The 22,491-nt window shown below is 36.6% G+C and overlaps 1 protein-coding gene across 5 annotated transcripts in view; it reads right to left on the bottom strand.

Annotated features, from left to right (window-relative positions):
* Positions 1 to 22,491, bottom strand: part of SLC38A6 (solute carrier family 38 member 6) — a 73,800-nt gene that overhangs the window by 16,984 nt on the left and 34,325 nt on the right. For 4 of the 5 annotated variants that reach the window (XM_053602559.1, XM_053602562.1, XM_053602563.1 and 1 more), the window contains exon 6: positions 6,149 to 6,227. In XM_053602559.1, coding sequence (XP_053458534.1) covers positions 6,149 to 6,227 — 79 coding nt within the window. The remainder of the gene's footprint in view (positions 1 to 6,148; positions 6,228 to 22,491) is intronic. The other variant, XM_053602561.1, reaches the window with a different exon arrangement.

Below are 22,491 nucleotides of genomic sequence, written 5' to 3'. Positions count from 1 at the left end.
ATTGAAAACAAACATCTCAGATTCTCGTGATTTTGAAATAACAATATAATTAATAATCAGTAAACATCATATATGTGTATGTATAACATGATAATCTTTTCTTTCTTTCTTTTTTTTTTTTTTTTGGAGATACAGTCTCAAACTCACAGCTCACAGCAGCCTCAAACTCCTGGGTTCAAGCAATCCTGCCTCAGCCTCCTGAGTACCTGGGACTATTGGTGCCCGCTGCAACACCCAACTAATTCATGAAAGAAGTACAACCAGTTAGCCGGGTGTTGTGGCGGGCGCTTATAGTCCCAGCTACTCGGGAGGCTGAGGCGGGAGAATCGCCTTAAGCCCAAGAGCTGGAGGTTACTGTGAGGGGGTGACAAAGTGAGACTCTGTCTCTTAAAATAATAAATAAATAAAAAGAAGTACAACCAGTAAATATACATGAAGAAAATTCCAATTACTGGGACTAATTAAATAATGACATTAAACTAGCAAAATGATTAAAAAATAATATTAGAGGATACGGCAAAATTAGATTTCATACATTGTTAGTGATCTTGTCAACTAACTACTGCCTTCCGAATGAAAACGATAATAGGTAGCAAGAGAAAAAATGCAGTGGCAATCTACTCTAAGAAAATAATACAAAATAGAGAAAATTCTATATGCATTAAGGTGTTGAATACAAATTATTTATAATTTATTAAAAAGCTGTGGGTGAACCCTATATGCTCTACATTAGAAAATATTTAGGTCGGGCGGCGCCTGTGGCTCAGTGAGTAGGGCGCAGGCCCCATATGCCAAGGGTGGCGGGTTCAAACCCAGCCCCGGCCAAACTGCAACAAAAAAATAGCCGGGTGTTGTGGCGGGCGCCTGTAGTCCCAGCTACTCGGGAGGCTGAGGCAAGAGAATCACTTAAGCCCAGGAGCTGGAGGTTGCTGTGAGCTGTGTGATGCCACGGCACTCTACCAAGGGGCATAAAGTGAGACTCTGTCTCTACAATAAATAAATAAATAAATAAATAAATAAATAAATAAATAAATAAAAGAAAATATTTAGGTCAATAATGCCTTACTCAAAAGAAATGTGATATATAGATTTTTGAAAAAGATAATCTAGTGAAATGGAAAATGATAATGTTATAAATTTAAAATACATGATTATTATATATGTAAAAGCTTTTTGGGAAAAATTGTTAAAAAAAAAAGGGAGGTTAGTGATGGCATACGAATTCCTTGGCTTCTCTTGCACATTTGTTTGTAATATAGCTATCATAGTTTTACACGGAAGCCTACGCACACACACACACACACATGCCCAAGAGTAGCAAGGTAAAATCCTGCTAAAGTGGGAGCTGGGAGCATCAAAGACTGAGAGGGTTGATTAATTTTTCAAATCATGTAGTAGATGATCTCTAAATCCCCACTCTACCATCTAGCTCAAGTCTTCCACTGCCACTTTAAGTTAAGAGTTTTCCTCTACACGGGTTTCCACCCTTGGCGTTTACCATGGACTCCATGGTTCACTGTGTGTCTTTTACACTGGGGTTTATGAGGATCCTCCTCAGTGTATCTTAAATCATTACCATTACATGCTAACAACTTCCTCTTCAACAGACCTAAGAGAAGACCAGTGACAGAAACAGTACCCTAATCTGTGCCCTTAAGAAATGCATTACTGAGTGGCGACTGTGGCTCAAAGGAGTAGGGCACCGGCCCCATATGCCAGAAGTGGTGGGTTCAAACCCACCCTCGGCCAAAACCACAAAAAAAAAAAAGAAAAGAAACGCATTACTATTACCTGCAGACAAATACTCCTAGTTGTAATGGACCTGATGCTCAACGCCCTGCGATTCCTGGTACGCAGGAAGTACTAAAAGAGCACGCTTATTAAAAATACACAATGGTATTAACATGTTGATCTTCTAGGGGTCCTCAAACTGCGGCCCGCGGGCCACATGAGGTGGTGTGATTGTATTTGTTCCTGTTTTGTTTTTTTACTTCAAAATAAGATATGTACAGTGTGCATAGGAATTTGTTCATAGTTTTTTGTTTTAAACTACAGTCCGGCCCTCCAATGGTCTGAGGGATAGTGAACTGGCCCCTGTTTAAAAAGTTTGAGGACCCCTGTTAGGCACTCTTGTATAAGAACATAACAGGAATTTCAAAGTATCTTTCACTGAGGAACACCTGGCCACTACATTTCTGAAGCTGGCAAAAAGCCCAGGGCTCCATGTCTGAAGTGCCTTTCCGTTTAAGACCCCACAGCAGACCTAGACAGTTGCTACTCCAAGAGAGAACAGAGGGCACCAGAGCAGATTCCAGCTGTCAGCTCTGCTGTCCCCGACAGATAACAAGACTATATCGTACGCCTAAAAATCTACTGAGCAGTAGCTCTCATGTGAAGTGTTCTTACCCTAATAAATCAAAAAATAATTATAAACCATTTTCTCTCTTTAAAAGGAAAAAAAAAATGCCATGAAGGTAGAACATGCTAATTTCTAGGACCAGGACTCTTTCCTTTTGGACAAGAATCAAGGAGCAATTTTTGAAATCCTGGACAACTGTTATAATATTTTATACCATTTCAAACCACAATTCATTTCTGTCCACACAAGTTATGTGACTGACCAAAGCACTGTGGGTCACAGTCTGACTTGACCTCCTCCCTGCAGCAACTCAGAATCACAGCATTAGGCACCCTAGAGCTGGCAGAGATCAGAGATTAGATGAGCTGGCTCAGCAGCTCCATTTAAAATCAACAAAAGGAGGGTGATGATGACCTTAGTGACAGTAGGGATGCAAATAAATTACTATCAATAGCTACTCTACGTTTATTGTATTTTTCAGATACTGCCTCATTTATTTCAAGATTGTGCTTTGCACAGGCTTGACCTTTAAATTCCGAGTATAAAAGAATTATATTATAAAATATAATTTCTCTACCCCTCCTTGGCTACTGCTTATAATTGACCATTTCCTATCCTTATTAATTTGTGTTAATAAATCCAAATGTAAATATAGTGCTTTTCTTTCCCATTCATTAACAATAAAGGAAACACAGTAATGCTCAGGAAAGTTTGTTTGGACTTCATGTGTGTGTTACAGCTAAATGAATTATGTTTGGCAATGGTGATTTTCCAATGAACAGAAATGATTAAACTTACAAAATAAAACCCTAGCTTGAGAAATACAAACTAGTAAGAAGAAATCTCAAAAAGTACTCATTAAGTAAATTTATATTATAAATAATATTTTAGAAGAATGTACTAACTTTACATTTTTTTCCTAAGGGGAGAATAAAGAATTATCTAACAGGACTCCTGTTTTCCTACTGTGATCTAAATACACACTCTCTCTAAGCCAAAAGAATTAGGGTAAAAAGTTTTATACTTCCTAGGAAACTTGTTTGATCTGTGGATTTAATCTTATATGATAAAAATGTTCCAGGTATGAAATACGGAGTATAAATCCTTAGCTGTGTTGCAAATGCTTTGGCATGCAGATGTTTTTTTCCATATTTTAATGAAAACCAGATTTATTTATAAGTTGCTTTAATTTCATTCCCAAATGGAATGGAACAAGAGTATCATATGTTCTGAATTAGGATCTTACTCACATCCCATATCAATTATGTAACTCAAATGCAAGACAGCTTAATTGTGTCAATCATATTCCCCTGACAAGATCACTAAATGTTAACAGAGATCTTCCAACTTTTAACAGTGATAGATTTTAAAAATATAGATGCATCATGAAACTTCAGTATAAGCATTACAGCTTCTGACTTAGTAATTTTTGAAATTAGAATATTATGAATACAAAGTTTCTTTCTGATAGTATCTTTATAAAGGTTTATATTTCACAAAGGTACATCAAACTCACAGAAAACCCTGAAAATAAGCACACCTGAAAGATATTAATTAAAATATATTTTAAATCAAATCCTAAAATATTGATCTCTTAGAAGAAATACTGCTATGTAACTCTATCTAGAAATAAACTGCTCTGTATAGATAGTAAAGTCAATTATCATAACATATGCTTAGTCACTTTACATCATTAACCTTTAAAGACCAATAATTTATCCACATTCTAATCGATTAACATAATTAGACATTAATTTTTTTCAAAACTTTAAATCTAAAATAAGTTAATACACATTATATTTAGAATAACATGAGGTTGTTAAAAAGATGCACAACTTTAAAACGTCGTAACTGAGAAGATACAAACTGACCACAGTTAACAATTTAAAAACTCCATTTCTGACACATAAAAACAATATTATAAGCAATTTCTCCTAATATGAGATGGAAGTTTATTTTAATTTTTGTTTTAAAGAAACAGAAAAAACCCTGAACAATGTAAATGGCAAATGATTTAAAATGAAGCTGTGGTAAATTATCCCTTTTACAGAAAGAAGATCTAAGTTTCAAATCCAGTTCTGCCACATATTACTTTAATTATTTCTAAAACTTTTCATGTATTTATATCCCTCTTTTTTCCACAAAGACATGTGACAATAAAAAATGTAAATAAATGTCACCAAATTCAGGACCAAGAAAAAGGAAAACACATGAGACCATTATTAGGATTAACATAGTTCATGCAAAACATTTAAATTTGACTCTGAGCTTCCTGGCAGTCACATCAAAAAGAGAAACACCACCTTTACTAAAGTCATTTGTAATTTCTTAATTCTCCACATTGACACTGTGCTATCAGCTCACAGGAGCATTTGTATGCAGTGTATCTTATTTGGTCATCCCAAAAGCTTTGTTAAGAAGGCAATACGTGTCAACCTGTTACACCAGGTAGAAATACCCATAAGGCTCAAACCCAAAGCAGTTAACTCAGAGTCCTGAGGTCACTGAATGTGAAGCAGCTGGACCTCATATCCTTACTCGTAGTCTAGCACCTTCATTTTACTTCATGCTGCCTTGAGCTCTTAACCCTAAACAATAAAATCTATTTTTTCACACAGAATTTGAGTAACAGAAGCTGTGTTTTCACAGCAAATACAAAAGTGAATTTCATATAGTTATTTCTTACAGCAAGTATTTATCAACTGAGAGTATAAAATCAAAATGTAACTGATAAAGTTATATGAGATAAAACGAGGGGGTGTGAGTATCAGGTCTGAATGAATGTGGAAAGCCTGTAAACTATAAAGGACTCTACGGAGGACCATTATCTTCTGGTGATGAAAAACCATTAAGAATGTCTACCTGTCAATTTGCAATCACATTTTCTCGATGGTTTCTATTCTAAAGTTAACTATACTTTCCTTACAAATATGCACTTGCACTTGTCCAAGCAGAATTCTTTAATGGAAGCCAAGATGTCAAATCTAAAAACTGAATATCCAAAACCCTCCCAGCATTCCAGAACAAGTTCGATTATTGAAGCAAAACAACCAAATATTCCAAGTCTGATAGGTTTTGTGTTGTGGTTTGAAAACTGTGAAATAATTCAATGACAATTAAAAGGATTCATTCTACATTCTCAAGTTCATTCTCTAAAACTTTCTTGTTCTACATAGTGAAAGAAAAGAGCACAAGTTGTTCCATAAAAAGTGGAGTCAAGTCTTTAAACCCATTATTTTTTATAAAAGAAAAAGGAGATACAGTGTGGTTTAGAATTATTTATAATATTGTTAAAAAATAGAAACTGAAGAATTAAGCCCTTGCAAATACTTTGTTTTTTACCACACTGTATAATACAAATCTCACATGGTTGGTTGTAATCGCCACATTCTTTATCACTATGATTGGTTGGGAAGTGACAGCGATACTATCCACTCTTTTCCTTTAAGACCTTTACTGTCAGTACCATCCCCTGCCCGCCCAATCTTTTATACCCTCAGACATTTCTCCTTTGTTTTCTCTGAGAGCTATCTCAGACCAGTCTTAGCCTATCTCTTGCCTCCAAGGAATGCAAGAATTATATCTGGGGCTTCCTGTGGTTCACAGCGCTTTGTACGCAGGGTCATCAAAAACCATTCACAGTTTTCTCCTCCATTACTTCTCCACACCTGCCTGATTTGTAAGTGTCTTGAGGGCAAGGACTACAGTCGTTTTACTTGCCACTAAAGCTTAATAAATATTTATTGAATTGATAAATGAATGGATACAATGTGAAATCTTTTTTCTTACCCAGTGTAGTCTCCAGGCAGAAATTCTGAGATAGCCGCAGGAAGCTCTGTTTTAATCATTAAAAGATAAGATGACATAGCTGGAAAAAGAAGATGATTTCTATTAGAATTCTGTAACTTTTAAACATTTAAAGAATAATCTATCCAAGAACATAGATGTTCATTTAGAGGTATGAAGAAATATAGAAGATTAACTCATAATCCACTGTCCCCCAAATACACATATGTGTACCAGGAATGCAGGTAAGTAACTTTGTAAAGAAGACTGATAAATTCACTAAGTATCCTTTGTTTTACATTTTAAGCAAACTACTTGGGTAAGAAAAAGGGTTTTTATTCTAGGTCATTTATAAATGAAATTCTATATGAAGTCTTAGAAAAACTCCCTTATGCATCATCAGCCCTGTCCAGGGCTAATGGTTAGTTCAGCAACAACGGACACAGAAACAGAAGTTTAAGGAGCTGGCTAAGGATTTTGATGACCTGTTTCCTTACTAGAGAGATGTATCCCCACATCCCCACACCACAGAGGTCTCATTCCCTCTCTCTTCCTCTCTCTGCTACCCACGTTAAGAACATATGTAATTATAGGATAAAACAATGCATAATGAATTAAATCTAAAATTGTTCTCTAAAAGAGATTAGAGAAGATTCTATGGAAACTATTAAGCACATTAAAGGAACAAAACTTCCAACTTTTATTCTATTTCATTAACAGGGCTCATTTGTATTATACAATCAGAACCTGAAGCTAGCATTTTTACTCACATTTTATCTGAGAGGATCTAAGAAATAACTAGCGTTTATAGCAATTTAATAATTTTTTAATTATTTTTTTTGATAGAGACAGAATCCTGCTGTGTGTATCAGGCTGGAGTGCAGTGGTGCAACCACAGTTCACTGCGACCTCCAGCTGCTGGGCTCAAGCAGCTTTCCCACCTCAGCCTCCAGAGTAGCTGGGACTACAGGTGTATGCCACCATGCCTAGTGGCATAAAAATTTTTTTGCAGAGAAGGGAGTCTCGCTAAGTTGCCTTGGCCTTCTCAAGGCAGGAGAATCAGTTTTATCCTATAATTACATATGTTCTCAAGGCCAAGACAGGAGAATCAGTTGGGGCCAGGTTTTCATAAAGGTGTGAATGCGCTGGGTGCAATGGTTCACACCTGTAATCCTAACACTCTGGGAGGCCAGGGCAGGTGGATTGCCTGAGCTCACAGGTTCGAGACCAGACTGAGCCAGAGTGAGACCCCGCCTATAAAAATAGCCAAGCATTGTGTCAGGCGCCTGTAGTCCCATCTACTCAGGAGGCTGAGGCAAGAGAATCACTTAAGCCCAAGAGTTTGAAGTTGCTATGAGTTATGAGGTCATAGCACTCTACCGAGGGTGACAAAGTGAGACTCTGTCTCAAAAAAAAAAAAAAAAAGGTGTGAATGCCTTGCACTAATTCTGATGTAGTTATATAAAAATAAATTCAGGCCAGGCTAGGTGACTCACAACTATCATTGTAGCAGTTTGGGACGCGGAGGCAGGAAGACCACTTGGCACCAGGAGTTCAAGACCAGACCAGCCAACACAGTGAGACCACTTCTCTATAAAAAAATTTAAAAATTCAATTAGCCGAGAGTGGCAGCACGCGCCTATAGTCTTAGCTACCGGGGAGACTGAAGCAGGAGGACTGAGTGAGCCCAGGAGTTTGAGATTGTAGTGAGCTATGATCATGCCCCTGCACTCCAGCTTGGGTAACAGAGCAAAACCCTGTATCTAAATAAACAAGTAAATAAATAAAACAAATTCTATAAATCTTCCATCAAATACAGGAAAAGTTTTAATACAGTTACAGAATGCAGAACTCATTTATATGTAAATACTTGAGTTTACACTTAAAGGCTTAAATATAGAGAAACCATGAATCCCCAAAAATAAAAAAAACAAAACGAAACAGAATAAGACTCTCTTTCCCCTTAGAGGCAAAGTACATGTGGGTCACTATGAAAGTTCTGAGATACACGAAAATCAAGAAACATAAAATCTGTGTAGATGGAAATCAAAGAGCCCTCCCAACAATACCGATGAACTGACCATGAAACTTCACGAGTGAAGCAGACAGGACACTGTTCACTTTGTTTCCTGGAAGTGAAATACGGGACCTAACATTGTCTGTCTCAAAACTTCCTAGTAACCTACATAATTAAAAGACAAGAGCCAACAAGAAAAGGTCCATGAAGAATAAAGAGTGTTCACATTAATTTTATTACTTATTGATATTTCAGGAAATATTTCACTTTCTCCTTGGACCTACAAAAACTAAGCACTCAAATGAACACCAAGTTTAAATGGCAAAAATCTGGGGAAATTTTGATTAAAAGGCTAAAATAATTAAGAAGAATATGTATTTCTATATCAAAATATTTGAAAGTAGCTGAACTTTTCCACAATTACAATGCTGTGTGACCACTTAACTTCAGAGAAAGAAAGAATACAAACCAGTTTGTGTGAAAATTTGTGTGAAGCTAGACAATACAACTCATACACACACAGAAACTCAATATTTTAGGAAAATAACATGTAATTATGGCAAAGTAAAATTTAGGAGTTAAATAATCACTTGTCTGTAATGAAAATATGCATACATGTATATTTTACTTTACAACTACTTTTCCGCCAGCTGTTGAGTGAAACCCATGGAGACATTTCTGCAGACTCTTTTCTAATAGTCATGGGTATCACAACTGGCTATATGTGAAAATGTGTTCTGTTGTTTACATTCTCATAAGGAAAAATGCTATCAATGTGGCACAGAACAGAAGTGTGGTTTAGATTAACCTCTTCCACTCGTGGATTTGGAGTCTTTATAAGATTTTATTTATTCCAAAGAACTATATAAATATGGCACAATGATGAAAATCAGAAACTGAATTTTTTGAAACTGGCCAAAAACTACTTAAATATGTCTTAAGGAAAAAAAAACAAAGACAAAAGTACCTCAAAAACAAGGAATGCAGACCCTTACACATCGTAATTTACTATCTGCCCATCAGTCTTTCTTGCTTGAATTAATCCAGCACTAACATGCATTTCTGAAGCTTCAGCCATCTATTTCTTTTGGTAATTTTCTATTATTTCTTTTGGATCTTTAGATGTATAAAGCTATAATGAATATGAGATCATATTTCTCTTTAATATACAATCTGTCATTCTTTCCAGAATTTCTATTAGCCCCTGGCTAATCATTTGATCACTTGTATCCTGTGTGGTAGCCTTAACTCTTTGGTTTTCAAATGGGAGTCCTATTTCATTAGATTCCAGTCAGAAGAATCATGTATATTTTAAGAAATATGAACTCACCAAACATGTGTTTCTCTCTCTCTCTCAAAAAAAGAAAAAGACCTTAGCATACAAGACACAAACATAATAAAAGATGTGAAAATACTGCTTCTTTCTTAGAGAATGTCGGTGTATATTTTAAGAGCTACAAAACCACAGCACTTACTATGGGGGAAAGGTCCACAGACTAAGCAAGTTAAAAAAAAAGAAAGACACTCTTTTATGCTCTGTGGAAATTCTTTTTTTCTTAAGTACAAATAAATTTTCTTAGAAAGATTAGCATCTTAACACATTAATAGTACACATAATACAGAGCAGAAACAAGAAAAGATTACCAAGTAGGAGATACATCTTAATTAAATTTACATAAAAAGAACAATTAGCTCAATAAAATAATCTAGAAAAATTGTGACAATATAATATCAATAGGAAAGCTCACATATCCATTGTTTTTAACCAAAAGGTTCAGTAGATCAAATAGCTGGCTGCCACACCTTTTATCTCATGTCTTCCATTAATGGTAATAAGAAACCGTTTAAAGACTCATCTTAGAGACCTGTCATAAGCAAGAATTTATAAATGGTTTTTGTTAACACTGATATGTAGTATAGACTTCTAATACAAGACACACCACTTTGTACTCAGAATTAATAGCTATAACAGGGTCATCCACAGAGCCATGCATATGGCTAAATGGTTCTAGTCTACAGACCACCAAAGCCAACATCAGTCCTAGAAGATATACCTTGACAACAGGTATTTAGCCATTATGAATCATTTAAGTTTCAGCACATTAACTAAATGTTAATGCTAAAGTTATTCTTTTCTCCTTCATTTTAAGCACAGCTAACAGAACTCATTTATTAGAAATTGCCCTGGGAAAGAAATTTTAAAAATTGTCAACTTAATCAAAGCACAGAAGTTGAAAGCATTCTTCAAAAACTATGTGAAAAAAGGCAACTTTTAAATTAAGAAATTACTAAAATCGGGTAAAATTTCATTATGCAATAGCAAATAGCAAGATATTGATATTGAAAAATCTAATCATAAGGAGAAAGAGTTTGTGGCAGGGAGGTTGGGAGCAGAGATGTTAGAGAAAAGTGGGAGAAGCTCTGTGAGAAGATTCAAGAGAACAGCTAACATTGTTACCTTTTGGGTGCCTACTATAAGGTAGGCAGCATTCAAAGAGATATGCAAGTTATTTCCTCATTTAATTTTCACATGAACCTATGAAGGAGATACTATTTATTTTACAGAAGAAATGGAGGCATAAAAAAGTAACTTGCCCAAGCTGCTAATGGTGGGAAGAGTCAATCTGGCTTGAGAAAGTCGGTCTGTGAACTAGTACCCTAAGGGAAAGTGTCAGAACAAAGTGAAGATGTCATCAACCAAAGCAAAGGAAAACAAGGAAAGTCTACCAAAAGGACCACTCTCCAGAAGTATCCTTTGTGTTTTTATTAGTACTTAAACTGCATGTGAATGCTGGGTTTAACAGTTGGATTCAAAGGAAATAAAGAACCTTTATAACACAGAACATTGGTCAGAAGCTTTAGCAACAGTTGAAATGCTCAGTTCCCCTGGAGATGTATTTTCAAGGTACTCCATTTCAATTGTGTGGCTCGTTTGGTAAAGTGATTAGTCCAAGATTCATGGAGTTTTATGATAGGACTCTACTGCATTTACAGGTAGGATTATAATTCTGAACACAAAGTTTCCTATTCTCAATTATGTGAAATAGTAATACTCCACTGAAATCTAAAAAATAAAAACGGATACCGATCCCTCTGCCCCCAAATTGTCTGTTCCTACGGACTGTTTGTCACAGTACTTCGAAAATGCTTCTCAACCAATCTGCCGTTCATTAAGCATACACCCTCAAAAAAAAAAAAAAAAAAAGACAAAAAGACAAAGCCTTAACTGGAGTTTGGGCCTAACAAGTCACGAGTTTACAAAGACAACTATCCTTTTTGTTAACAATTTAATATATGTGTATGAAGGTATAATTACTTTCAGATATCTTAAGACAGAATTAGGGTTTCAGCACTTCTGGTGAGTGCTGAACTTCAGCACTTGTTGGAGGATTAGTCAGTCAGCCTTCTACAAACAGCTGTACCATGGGAGGAAGGAATACATTTGCCTCTCCACCTAAGAGGGATTCCATTTTCTTTCAAATGTGTTTTTAGTCATAGATAGTAACTATTCTATCCCATATGTTTTATTAATTTGTTGGTTCCACTGAATGTTTTTCTTAGTAATCTATCCCCACTCAATAGTACATAGTACAGTCTCTTTTTTATCTTTTTTTTTGGTAGGGACAGTCTCACTTTGTCTCCCTCAGTAGAGTGGGGTAGCGTCACAGCTCTCAGCAACCTCCAACTCTTGGGCTTAGGAGATTCTCTTGCCTTAGCCTCCTGAGTAGCTGGGACCATAGGTGCCCGCCACAAATCCCGGCTATTTTTTTGTTGCAGTTTGGCCGGGGCCAGGTTTGAACCTGCCACCCTCGGTATATGGGGCCAGCGCCCTAACCACTAAGCCACAGGTGCCGCCCTAGTCTCTTTTTGTAAAAGGACCTTTTTCAAAACTCTAAAAACAATGTCATTTCCCTAATTCATACATACATGGAAACTGAAATACAGGGTGAACATAAAGTTTGCATGCGATTTTTTAAATAGTTTACAAACTAATACTATTTCAATTGCATGTGAACTTTATGTCCATCCTGTATATGGTGAGAATGTTCTATAATCCTAGAAAATTATCTTTGTTTAATCATTTACTAAGATGTTAAATTTCAGTAAAAAGTGGCTAGAATACCTACTATTCTGAAAATTTTATAATCAAATTTCAATAGAAATCATTAGTAAGAAAAACATTATTTTCAAAACTTAAAAAAAAGATACATTACCAGTAAATCCTGTCAAATAAAGTGCTTGTGAAGAAGACTCTCTTTCCAAATTTCCTGTGTCTCTCGGAAGTGCTTTCTACAATTTCTCGGGGATAAACTGCAGTCTCAAAAAAGCTGCAGTTTCACTACAGATACACCGATCAGCAGATGGCGCTGTAACAGCGCGCCCAACACAGCTTCCCAAGCGAGTACAAACTTGAACATCTCAAAGACTGAGCACTTCGCTGCCCTACCAACCAACCAACCAACAAACAAACAGGAAGGGGATAAATTCAAATGGTTTCTAACTTCATCTAACTGTAAAATTTGAATTTGTCAAATATGAGAATTTGACATTTTTATTTTTCTCAACTGAAAATGATCTTGTTTATACCTTTCTGTTTATGAGATTTAGAAACTGTGCCACCTGAATGCATAAAGGTTATGGGGTTTCTCTTAAAACTTAGATTTCCACACGGAAGTATTAATAAAGCCTGCTAGAGTAAGGGTTGTGGATTCTGTGACGGACTTTCAGTAATTTCAGAGGGTTTAAGTCAGACCACTAATGTACAGGGTTCCCCCTTCACAGTATGGGTCAGTTTTTCAATCTTTCCTCTTCTTTAAAGAACTGGGGCTTTGAAGAACTGAGGAAAGAACATACTATCCACAGTGGTCTTCATGTTTATTCATAAGAGCCAGATAAAAATTTACATTATCTTAGGAACGACTCATCTTCCCACATTTTGAGCTGGACAAGATAGGAACCCAGAGTATCAACTGACTTTGCTCTTAGCATGCACTTGTAAGAGCTAACAGGACTTTCTCTGGCTTGTTAAGAAGATGAGAGGGGGGTTGATTTCTAACGATTTTCAAGCTTACTGAATGGTCTGTCTCAGGAGTTGAAATGAACATGAAACTATCTAAGGTTTTAGGGGGAAAAAATCACATCAGGCAAATCACAGGGACTGTGAAAACCACCTATACTCATACCGTACCACCAGAGTTCATAATCTTTTTACTAGTTAGTTCACCAAACTCAAACTCTCTAAGCCAGGATTTTCTTGACTGTAACAGCATTAAATATTAAAACTTGCAGATGTATCTTTTCTGACTTTATGTCCCAATAGCAACAATTCCAAGAAAATGCTACTCCAGTTCCTGAGGAAATGGCCAGCAGAGGGTTACCACTGGCGCTGGCCTATTTTAAGCCCCCAGTTCATTAGTGTTGGGAGAAGATCAAGAATTGCCTTTAAATAGCATTTTACCATACGGCTCTCTATTTTTGAAAGGCAAATATTTCTAGAACCTTAGAATAAGAGTATTAAATTTAGAGAGACGTAATTTTTTCCTTATAAAATTTAGAGATTTGAAGATTAGATTTTTCCAATTAATTTGTTAGACCACATTTGTGCTCTATGGCTAATCCCTGGTGCTTGATTGATCTTGGGGGAAAAAAAGGTTTTCTGTGAAGTTCTGACATCACATGCTCCTTTATGTCTCCTGTGATCATCTCATCCTCGCTCACCATCAACTCCGTTCCTCCTCTGGAGGGCACACGAGCCAGGCCGCTGGCTTCCCTCTCTCCTGTCCTGTCTTAGGCCTTCCTTTCTCCTTATAATAAACATTACCTACCCAGGCCACAGTGCAGTGGCGCCATCACAGATCACTGCAGCCTCAAAATCCCGGGCTCGGGTGATCCTCCCACTTCACTCTCCAGAGTAGCTGGGACTACAGGTGGGCATCTCCACATTCAGCACATTTTAAAATTTTTATTTTGGATATGGGTTCTCAACATTTTGCCCGGGCTGGTCTTGAACTCCTGACCTCCCATGGAACAAATATTGATTAAGAAAACACATGAAAAAATTCTCATCACCCCTAATCATTACAGAAATGCAAATCCAAAGCACCTGACCCTAGTGATAATGGCCCACATCACAAAGTCCCAAAGCTGCCGATGCTGGCCCAGTTGTAAAGAGAAGGGAAAACTTTTACATTGTTGGTGGGATTGCTGCTGATGTTGGTGTGGGTGTGGAGTGAAGCATCCACTTATACATCGCTGGTGGGATTACAAACTAATACAGCTTCTTTGGAAAGAAGTATGGAGAATACAAAGAACTCGAAAAAGATGCTCCATTTGATCCCAAAATCCCATTACTAGGTATCCACCCAGGAGAAAAAAAATCATTTCATCATAAAGACATTTGCAGTAGATTGCTTATCACAGCTCAATTTACAATCACCAAGATGTAGAATCAACACAAGTGCCCACCAACCCAGAAATGGATTACTAAACTGTGGTTTATTAACACTACTACTAAGCCATAACAAAGATGGAGGCTATACATCTTTTGTATTAACCTGGATGGAGTTAGGGAATATTCTCCTTAGTAAAGCATCACAAGAATGGAAAAGCAAGCATTCAATGTTAGTCAATACTAACATGAAGCCAGTAGATGAGTTAATATAGACCCACACAAGAAAAACTCAATTAAACTCAAGTTGGGGGAGGGGAGGAAAGAGGCAGGGAGATTGGTGAGCTCTCCCCTAACAGGCACAAGGTAAGGGTACATGCCAAGGGACTATACCTAACAAACGCAAACAATGTAAACTGTTTGTAACCTCATATTAATCTGAAATAAAAAATACTGATCAAGGGAAATTCATAATCATTTTACTTTTACAGGCTTCTCACATTTTTCATCAATTCCTCAGGGGAATCATATCTCAAGAAAATTGAGAAATTTAAAAAATTTTAAAGAATAAAGGAGTTAGGAAGCATTAGTCTAAGACATGATTACCCAGCCTAAAAATAAAAGATTTAAAATTTTTTCAATATTCTTTTTATATATCTTACATAAATAAGATCTAACTCTCCCCAATACTTAGAAATTTTACACTTTTATATAATTTTAAACTAGGCATCATTCTATGGGCTTTCGAGTTTCTTTTTTTTTACCATTTACATGGTCTATAAAATTGTCTCTTTGAGACAAAAATCTTAAACTTTTAAGCAGAACTTTTACAATTGTTTAATTCATTCAAAAAACATAATTTACTGAGTTCTTCTCAGAAACTTGGTAAAGGTAAGAAGACAAATGAAAACATAGTTCCAGCCCCCAAAGAATTTAAAAAATCCTGAACATTTAATCTCTTCACAGCTTTTCAAACATTTATTATTTCACAGCAGAAAGAATAAAGGCCAACAGAATGAGGTTTAAGTTGAAGCTTAATTATAGGGTAGTGGTGATCAAGTTACGATCCTCTCTGCAAACCGATTTCTTCTCTAGAAAATAAGGATAATATTATCTACCTGGAAAAGTTGTTTGAGATATAAGATGTCTAGTAGAATACTTGACTTTAATGGACTCTATTACATTATTTTTCAGTTCTAAACAACTACTGCAAAAACTCACAGCATTTACACTGCTAATAAATAAAGCTATTTGAGCTACATCATATGCGGGTAAGTACTTAAGATGTGAAAAATCCAATTTGATGCCACACCTCATATAATCTTATAAACATCCAATATATTTCCAATGGATAAGAAAAAAGTTAAAATACATTTAGAAGAAGTAACATTAAGTCAGTCATATTCACAGTATATTACAGATCCTCCCCAATAAATACACTGTTTTTTTTTTTTTTTTTTTGCAGTTTTTGGCTGGGGCTGGGTTTGAACCCACCACCTCTGGCATATGGGGCCGGCGCCCCACTCCTTTGAGCCACAGGCGCCACCCAATACGTTGTTTCTTCTCAAGTTGGCATGGTCTGATTTGTTCAGGAGTTCCACAGACCCAATGTATATCAAGAAACACTTTTTAGGGCTAGAGTTCCTAGATATTAAACTCAGAGGCTCCCCCAAAGACTAGACTCAAGGTCTGAGATTTCCCTTTTCTTAGTGACAAAGTATAGCATCTATGGAGGCTTTGAGGGCAATAGTAACTCATTGTCCAAGATAACCAAATAAAGGGCCAAATCGTCTTTTGAGCCAAGTATACCCTTTCATTGAACTTTGCCGTGTTAAATTATGGTAATGCCTCGAAATAATTAACATACTTCCCAAAGTGCCAAATTAGAATTAAATTTTGGGGGTAAGAAGGGTCCCTAAATTCCCTGCTTTTCACCCCCATCCTCACAATTACCAAGGAGGAAACTGAAGTCAAAAGAGTAAGGGAGAGATTTCCCCAAGACACAGGGCTACTCAATGGCAGAGACTGAAGTAGACAGAATTTAAGGTAGCTGATGTCTAACTCAATGTCCTGCTCACAAGAGCCAGCTTCTAATTCTATTATAATAGAAATTATTTATGCCTCTCAGGCTAAGAAAAAAGGGGGGAAAAAACTCTGAAAATACTTATTCGGTTGTTACTCAGAGGACTCTCAATAAGTAAACTTTTAACCAATGTGAAGAAAATCATGAGAACATCATTCTGATAAGCATTACCAGCTTTTCTAAGTTTAAGGGATATTAAAAATTACTGTGACTGCCAGGCACTGTGGATTGTATCTGTAATTCTAGATCCTGAGAATGCCAAGTTAAGAGAGTCTCTGGGACTAGCCTGAGGAAGATCAAGACTCAGTCTCTACAAAAAATTTAGAAAATCAGCCAGGCATGGTTGCATGTGCCTGTAGTCCCAGCAAACTGTGATGTCACAGCACTTTAGCCGAGGCGACAGAGTGATTTCCTATCACAAATAAATAAATAAATAAATGAAAGAAAGAAAGAAAAAGAAAAGAAAGAAAAAATTGCTGTGACTGCTTCTAAATCACTTTTCAAGAAAAATCTAAAATAAGCAAGCAAATAAACTTAGAGTTGGGAAAACTCATGATTTATCTTCCACCAATGCAAAAATCCTTTTTAGGATTTTTAGAACATTCTGACAATTGACCAGTCAGATCTAAATGTTTTCAGTGATAAGGAGCATTTTCAAAAGTATGCAGGCCATCTGTCACACAGCTTAGTTACAAAGTGATTCCAAACCAACTTCTCTGCAGATTTCTTTCCATTTGAATCAGTTCTGCCCTCTAGAACAATACTGAATTTGTCTAAGAGTCTTTTTAAAAATATTTTTTCTTTTTAATTTCAAAATATTAAGGGGGTACCAATGTTTTAGGTGGTCTGAATCACTTTTGTAATGCTCACGTCCCAGCTAAAGGGGTGTTCCTAGTAGCCATGGGGTAGATTTTCATTCTCCCCTCCACTCCTTTCCCCTGGTTGGTTTCCACTGAGTCTGGCTTCCCTCTGTGCACACGTGGGCTCACTTGGTATTTAGAATAGTGAGTACATGTGGAGTTTGTCTTTCCATTCTTGAGATCCTTAGGAGAGGGGACTCCATTTCTACTCAGATTGTGGCTATAGGTATTAATTCATACTTTTTATGGCTAAAGAGTACTCCATGGTGTGTGTGTGTGTGTGTACTTGAGATGTGTGTACATACACACACGCGCGCATTTTATTAATCCACTCAGGAATTGATAGGCACTTGGATTGATTCCACATCCTTGCAATTGTGAATTGTGCTGCAATAAACATTTGAGTGTCGGTGTCTTTTTGATGAAAAGTCTTTTTTGCCTTTGGGTAAATAACCCAACAGTGGATTGTTGGATCATACTGTTTTGCTTAGAGGTTGTAATAATTTGCAGTCCCACAATAGCATATAAGCATTTCTTTCTCTCTGCATTCATGCCTGGATCTATTGTTTTTTGACTTTTTGGTAAATGCCATTAACTGGGGTAAAGGAATCTCTCATTGTGGTTTTAAATTATAATTCCCTGATGATTAGTGATGTTCATGCTTATTTGCCTAATGGCCACTTGTCTATCTTCTTTTGAGAAACTTCAGTTCATGTCTTTCACCCACTTTTTAATAGGGTTACTTTTTCTTGCTGATTTGCTTGAGTTCTTTGTAAATCCTGGTTATTAGCCCCTTACTGGATGTGTGACTTGTGGGTATTTTCTCCCATTCTGTGGGTTTTCTGTTTGTTCTGTTGATTATTCTTTAGCTGTGCAGAAGCTTTTTAGTTTAATCAAACCTCATTTATTAAATTTTGTTGTTGTCATGATTGCCATTGGGGTCTTTTTCATAAATTCTTTACCAGGCAGACAATCTAGAGGAGTTTTCCCTATATTTTCCTATAAAATTCTTACAGCTTCATTCCTTAGACATAAGTCTTTTACACATCTCGAATTGATTTTTGTGAGTGGTGAGCACCATTTATGAAATAAGAGCTTCTTTTCCCCAGCATACATTGTTGTTTGCTTTGTCAAAGACTGGTTCATTGTAGATAGATGGTCTTAGATCTGGGTTCTCTTTGTACCTGTACCATGCTGTTTTGGTTACTATAGGTTTCTAGGATAGTATGAAGGCTGATAATGTGATGCCTCCAGATTTGTTCTTTTTGCTTAAGACTGCTTTGGTTATTTGGGCTCCTTTCTGGTTCCAAATAAAGCATAGAATTAGAATTATGTTTCTAGATCTGTGAAGTATGACTTTGATAATCTGATTGGGACGGCATTGAATTTGTAAGTCATTTTGGGTAGTGTGGACATTTTAACAACATTTATTCTATTCTACCCATCCATGAACATGCTATGTTTTTCGAATTGTTTATAAATGCTGTCATTTCTTTCTTCAGAGTTTCATTGATCCTTGTAGAGATCTTTCATCTCCTTGGTTGAGTGTAGCCCTGGGTATTTTCTTTTCAGTTGTTTTTTCTTTTTTTCTTTCCTTTTCTTTTTTTTTGGGACAAAGTTTCACTCTGTTGTCCAAGATAGAGTACAGTGGCATCATCATTGGGCACTGTCAACCTCAAATTCCTGGGTTCAAGTGATCATCCTGCCTCAGCCTCCCAAGTAGCTGAGACTACAAGTGTGGACTATGCCACCTAATTTTTTCTATTTTTAATAGAGATGACATCTTGCTCTTGCTGGTCTCAAACTCAAGCAATCATCCCAATTTGGCTTCCTGGAGTGCTAGGATTACAGGTGAGAGCCACTCTGCCTGGCTAGGCATTTTATTTTCTTTACAGCTATTTGTGGGTACTGAGTCTTTGATTTGACTCTCGGCTTGACTGTAGTATATAGAAGTGCTATTAATTTATGTAGATTGATTTTGTATCCTGAGACTTTACTGAATTTATTTATCAATTCCAGGAGACTCAGGGTAGACTCTATGGGTGTTTTCTAGATACAAGATCATTTTATCAGTGAAGAGAAAGAGTTTGACCTCCTCTTTCCCAGTCTGAATACCCTTAATATTCTCTTGTCTGCATGTTCTGGGTAGGACTTCCAGTACGATGTTGAACAGAGTAGTGACAGTGAGCATCCTTGTTGTTTTTCTAGTTCTTAGGAGGAATTCAGTATTTCCCCATTCAGTAGGATGTGGGTTTGTCATATTTAAGGCTTTTATTATTGTGAGATGCGTTCCTTCTATGTCTAGTTTGTTGAGAGGTTTTATCAGGAAGGGATGTTGGATTTTGTTAAATGATTTTCTGCATCTGTTGAGAGGATCATAGGGTCTTTGTTTTGGCTTTTGTTTATGTCATTAATCATATTTATTGATTTATGTATGTGGTATGTTGAACCATTTTTGAATTCCTGGGATGAAACCCACTTGGTTTTAGTGGATTGTTTGCTAGTGCTTTTTTTTTTTTTTTTTTTTGAGACAGAGCCTCAAGCTGACAGAGTGCTAAAGTGTCATAGCTCATAGCAACCTCAAACTCAGGCTCAAGTGAGTTTGCCTCAGTTTTTCTTTCTTTCTTCCTTTTCTTCTTTTTTGTTTTTTGAGTCAGTCTCAAGCTGTTGCTCTGGGTAGAGTGCCATGGCGTCACAGCTCACAGCAACCTCAAACTCTTGGGCTCAAGCGATTCTCTTGCCTCAGCCTCCCAAGTAGCTGGGACTACAGGCACCCACCACAACGCCCGGCTATTTTGTTGTTGTTGCAGTTGTCATTGTTGTTTTAGCTGGCCTGGGCCAGGTTCAAACCTGCCAGACTCAGGGTATGTAGCCGGTGCCCTACCCACTGAGCTACAGGAGCGCCAGTTTGCTGACTTTTTTGAGGATGTTTACATCTATATTTATAAGGGACATTGGTCTATAGTTTTCTTTTTTGTTGTGTCCTTTCTTGGCTTTGGTATCAAGGTGATGCTGACTTCATAAAATGAGTCGGGTAGGAGTCCCTCCTTTTTGATATTATGGAATAATTTCCTTAGCATGGGTACCAAGGTCTTCTTTGTAGGACTGATAGAATTCAGTAGTGAATCCATCTGGTCCAGGGCTTTTTTTATTGGTGGGGGGAGAAAGTTTGATCTCACTGTTGATTATTGGTCTGTTCAGAAGTTCTATTTCTTCCTGGTTGAGTATTGGGAGGTTGTGTATTTCCAGGAATTTAACCATTTCCTCTATGTTCTCTAGTTTACGCATGTAAAGATATACGTTGTATTTATGGATGATGTCTTGCATTTATGCAGGATCAGTTGTAATATCACCATCTTTATTTCTGATTGAGCTTATTTGTTTCCATTCTCTTCTGTTCTTGGTTAGTCTAGCAAGAGGTTTCTCAATTTTGTTTATCTTTTGAAAGAACGAGCTACTTGTTTTGTTAATCCTTTGTATCATTTTTCCCCCCAATTCATTTAGTTCTGTTCTTACCTTGTTTTTCTTGCTGGTTTTGGGTTAGTTTGTTCTTTTTCTATTAATAGTTCCCCGAGGCATGACAGTGGGTTATTAATTTGTGATCTTCCTGTCTTTTGATGTAGGTATTTACAGCTATGAATTTTCCTCTAAGGAATGCTTTTGCAGTGTCCCACAGTTGGGATAGCTTGTATCCCTTTGTTCTTCAGTTCAAAGAATTTTTTGATTTCTATCCTTATTTCATTTGTGATCCAGTAGGAGTTCAACAGCAGGTTAATTTCCATAACTATGCGTAGGTTTGAGTGTTTCTCTTGTAATTGATTTTTAGTTTTTATCTGCTATGGTCTGTGAAGGTACATGGTATGATTTTGATTTTTTTTAAATTTGTTGAGACCTACACTGTGGCCTAAGATATAATCAATCATGGAGAATATCTCATGTGCTGCTGAGAGGAAGTGTTTGGATGGAAGGTTCGGTAAATGTCTGCTAGGTACATTTGATTTAGAGTTTGGTTTAAGTCTACTACTTATTTTTTGTTTTGATGCTTTGTCAAGGTCTGACAGTTGGGTTTGAGGTTCCTAGAAATTATGACAGTGCTATTTATTTCTTTGCTTAGCTCTAGTAAAATGTGCTTTATGTATCTGGGAGCTCCTATTTTGTGTGTATATACATTTAGGATTGTAATGTCTTCTAGTTGGATAATTCCCTTTACCATTATATAATGACCCTCTGCTTTTCTTACCTTTGTTGCTTTAAAGCCAATTTTATTTGATATGAGAATAGCTACTCAATTTCCATCCTTTCATCTTTAAAGGATGTTCACCCTTGTAATCTGTATGTTTCCTGGAGACATCAGATACTTAGGTTGTATTTTTTCATCCATTCAGCCAACCTACATCTTTTGAGAGGTACATACAACCCTTTAACACTGATTGATAGCACTGATATGTGGGATGTTGGTTTGTTCATCCTTTTGGATGGTCCCTTATTGCTTTATTTCTTGTTCTATTGTTTAATAGGAGTTATGAGTTTCAGGGGCTTTTTTGTGGTGAATTTAACTGATGGCAATTTGTTTTGCTGATTTGTGTATAGTATTGTTCTGAGTATTTTGTATAAGGTAGGTCTGGACAGAGCAAATTCCCTCAGTGTTTGCTTGTGTGGAAAAGCCTTAATTTCTCTGTTGATTGTGAAATTTTGTTTTGTAGGATACAAAATTCTAGACTGGCAGTTGTTCTGTTCAAGTCGATTCAAAATGGGACCCCAATCCCTTCTGATTTGTAAGGTTTTTGCTGAGAAGTCTGTATTTAGTTAGATGGGTTTTTTGTAGGTTATTTGATGCTTTTGTCTTCCTGCTTGGAGAACCTTCTCCTTCATTTTGACTGGGGCCCGTTTGATTACTATGCATCTTGCAGATGACCTATTTGCTATGACTCCTCCCAGTGTTCAATGTCCATCTTGTACGTCTGAATTTCTAGTGATACCAGGGAAGTTTTCCTCAAA

Source organism: Nycticebus coucang, chromosome 9 (genome assembly GCF_027406575.1).
Source record: "Nycticebus coucang isolate mNycCou1 chromosome 9, mNycCou1.pri, whole genome shotgun sequence".
NCBI classification, from domain to species: domain Eukaryota; kingdom Metazoa; phylum Chordata; class Mammalia; order Primates; family Lorisidae; genus Nycticebus; species Nycticebus coucang.
The sequence above is the reverse complement of the archived record's forward strand: the minus strand, read 5'-3'. Positions and strand labels throughout refer to the sequence as shown.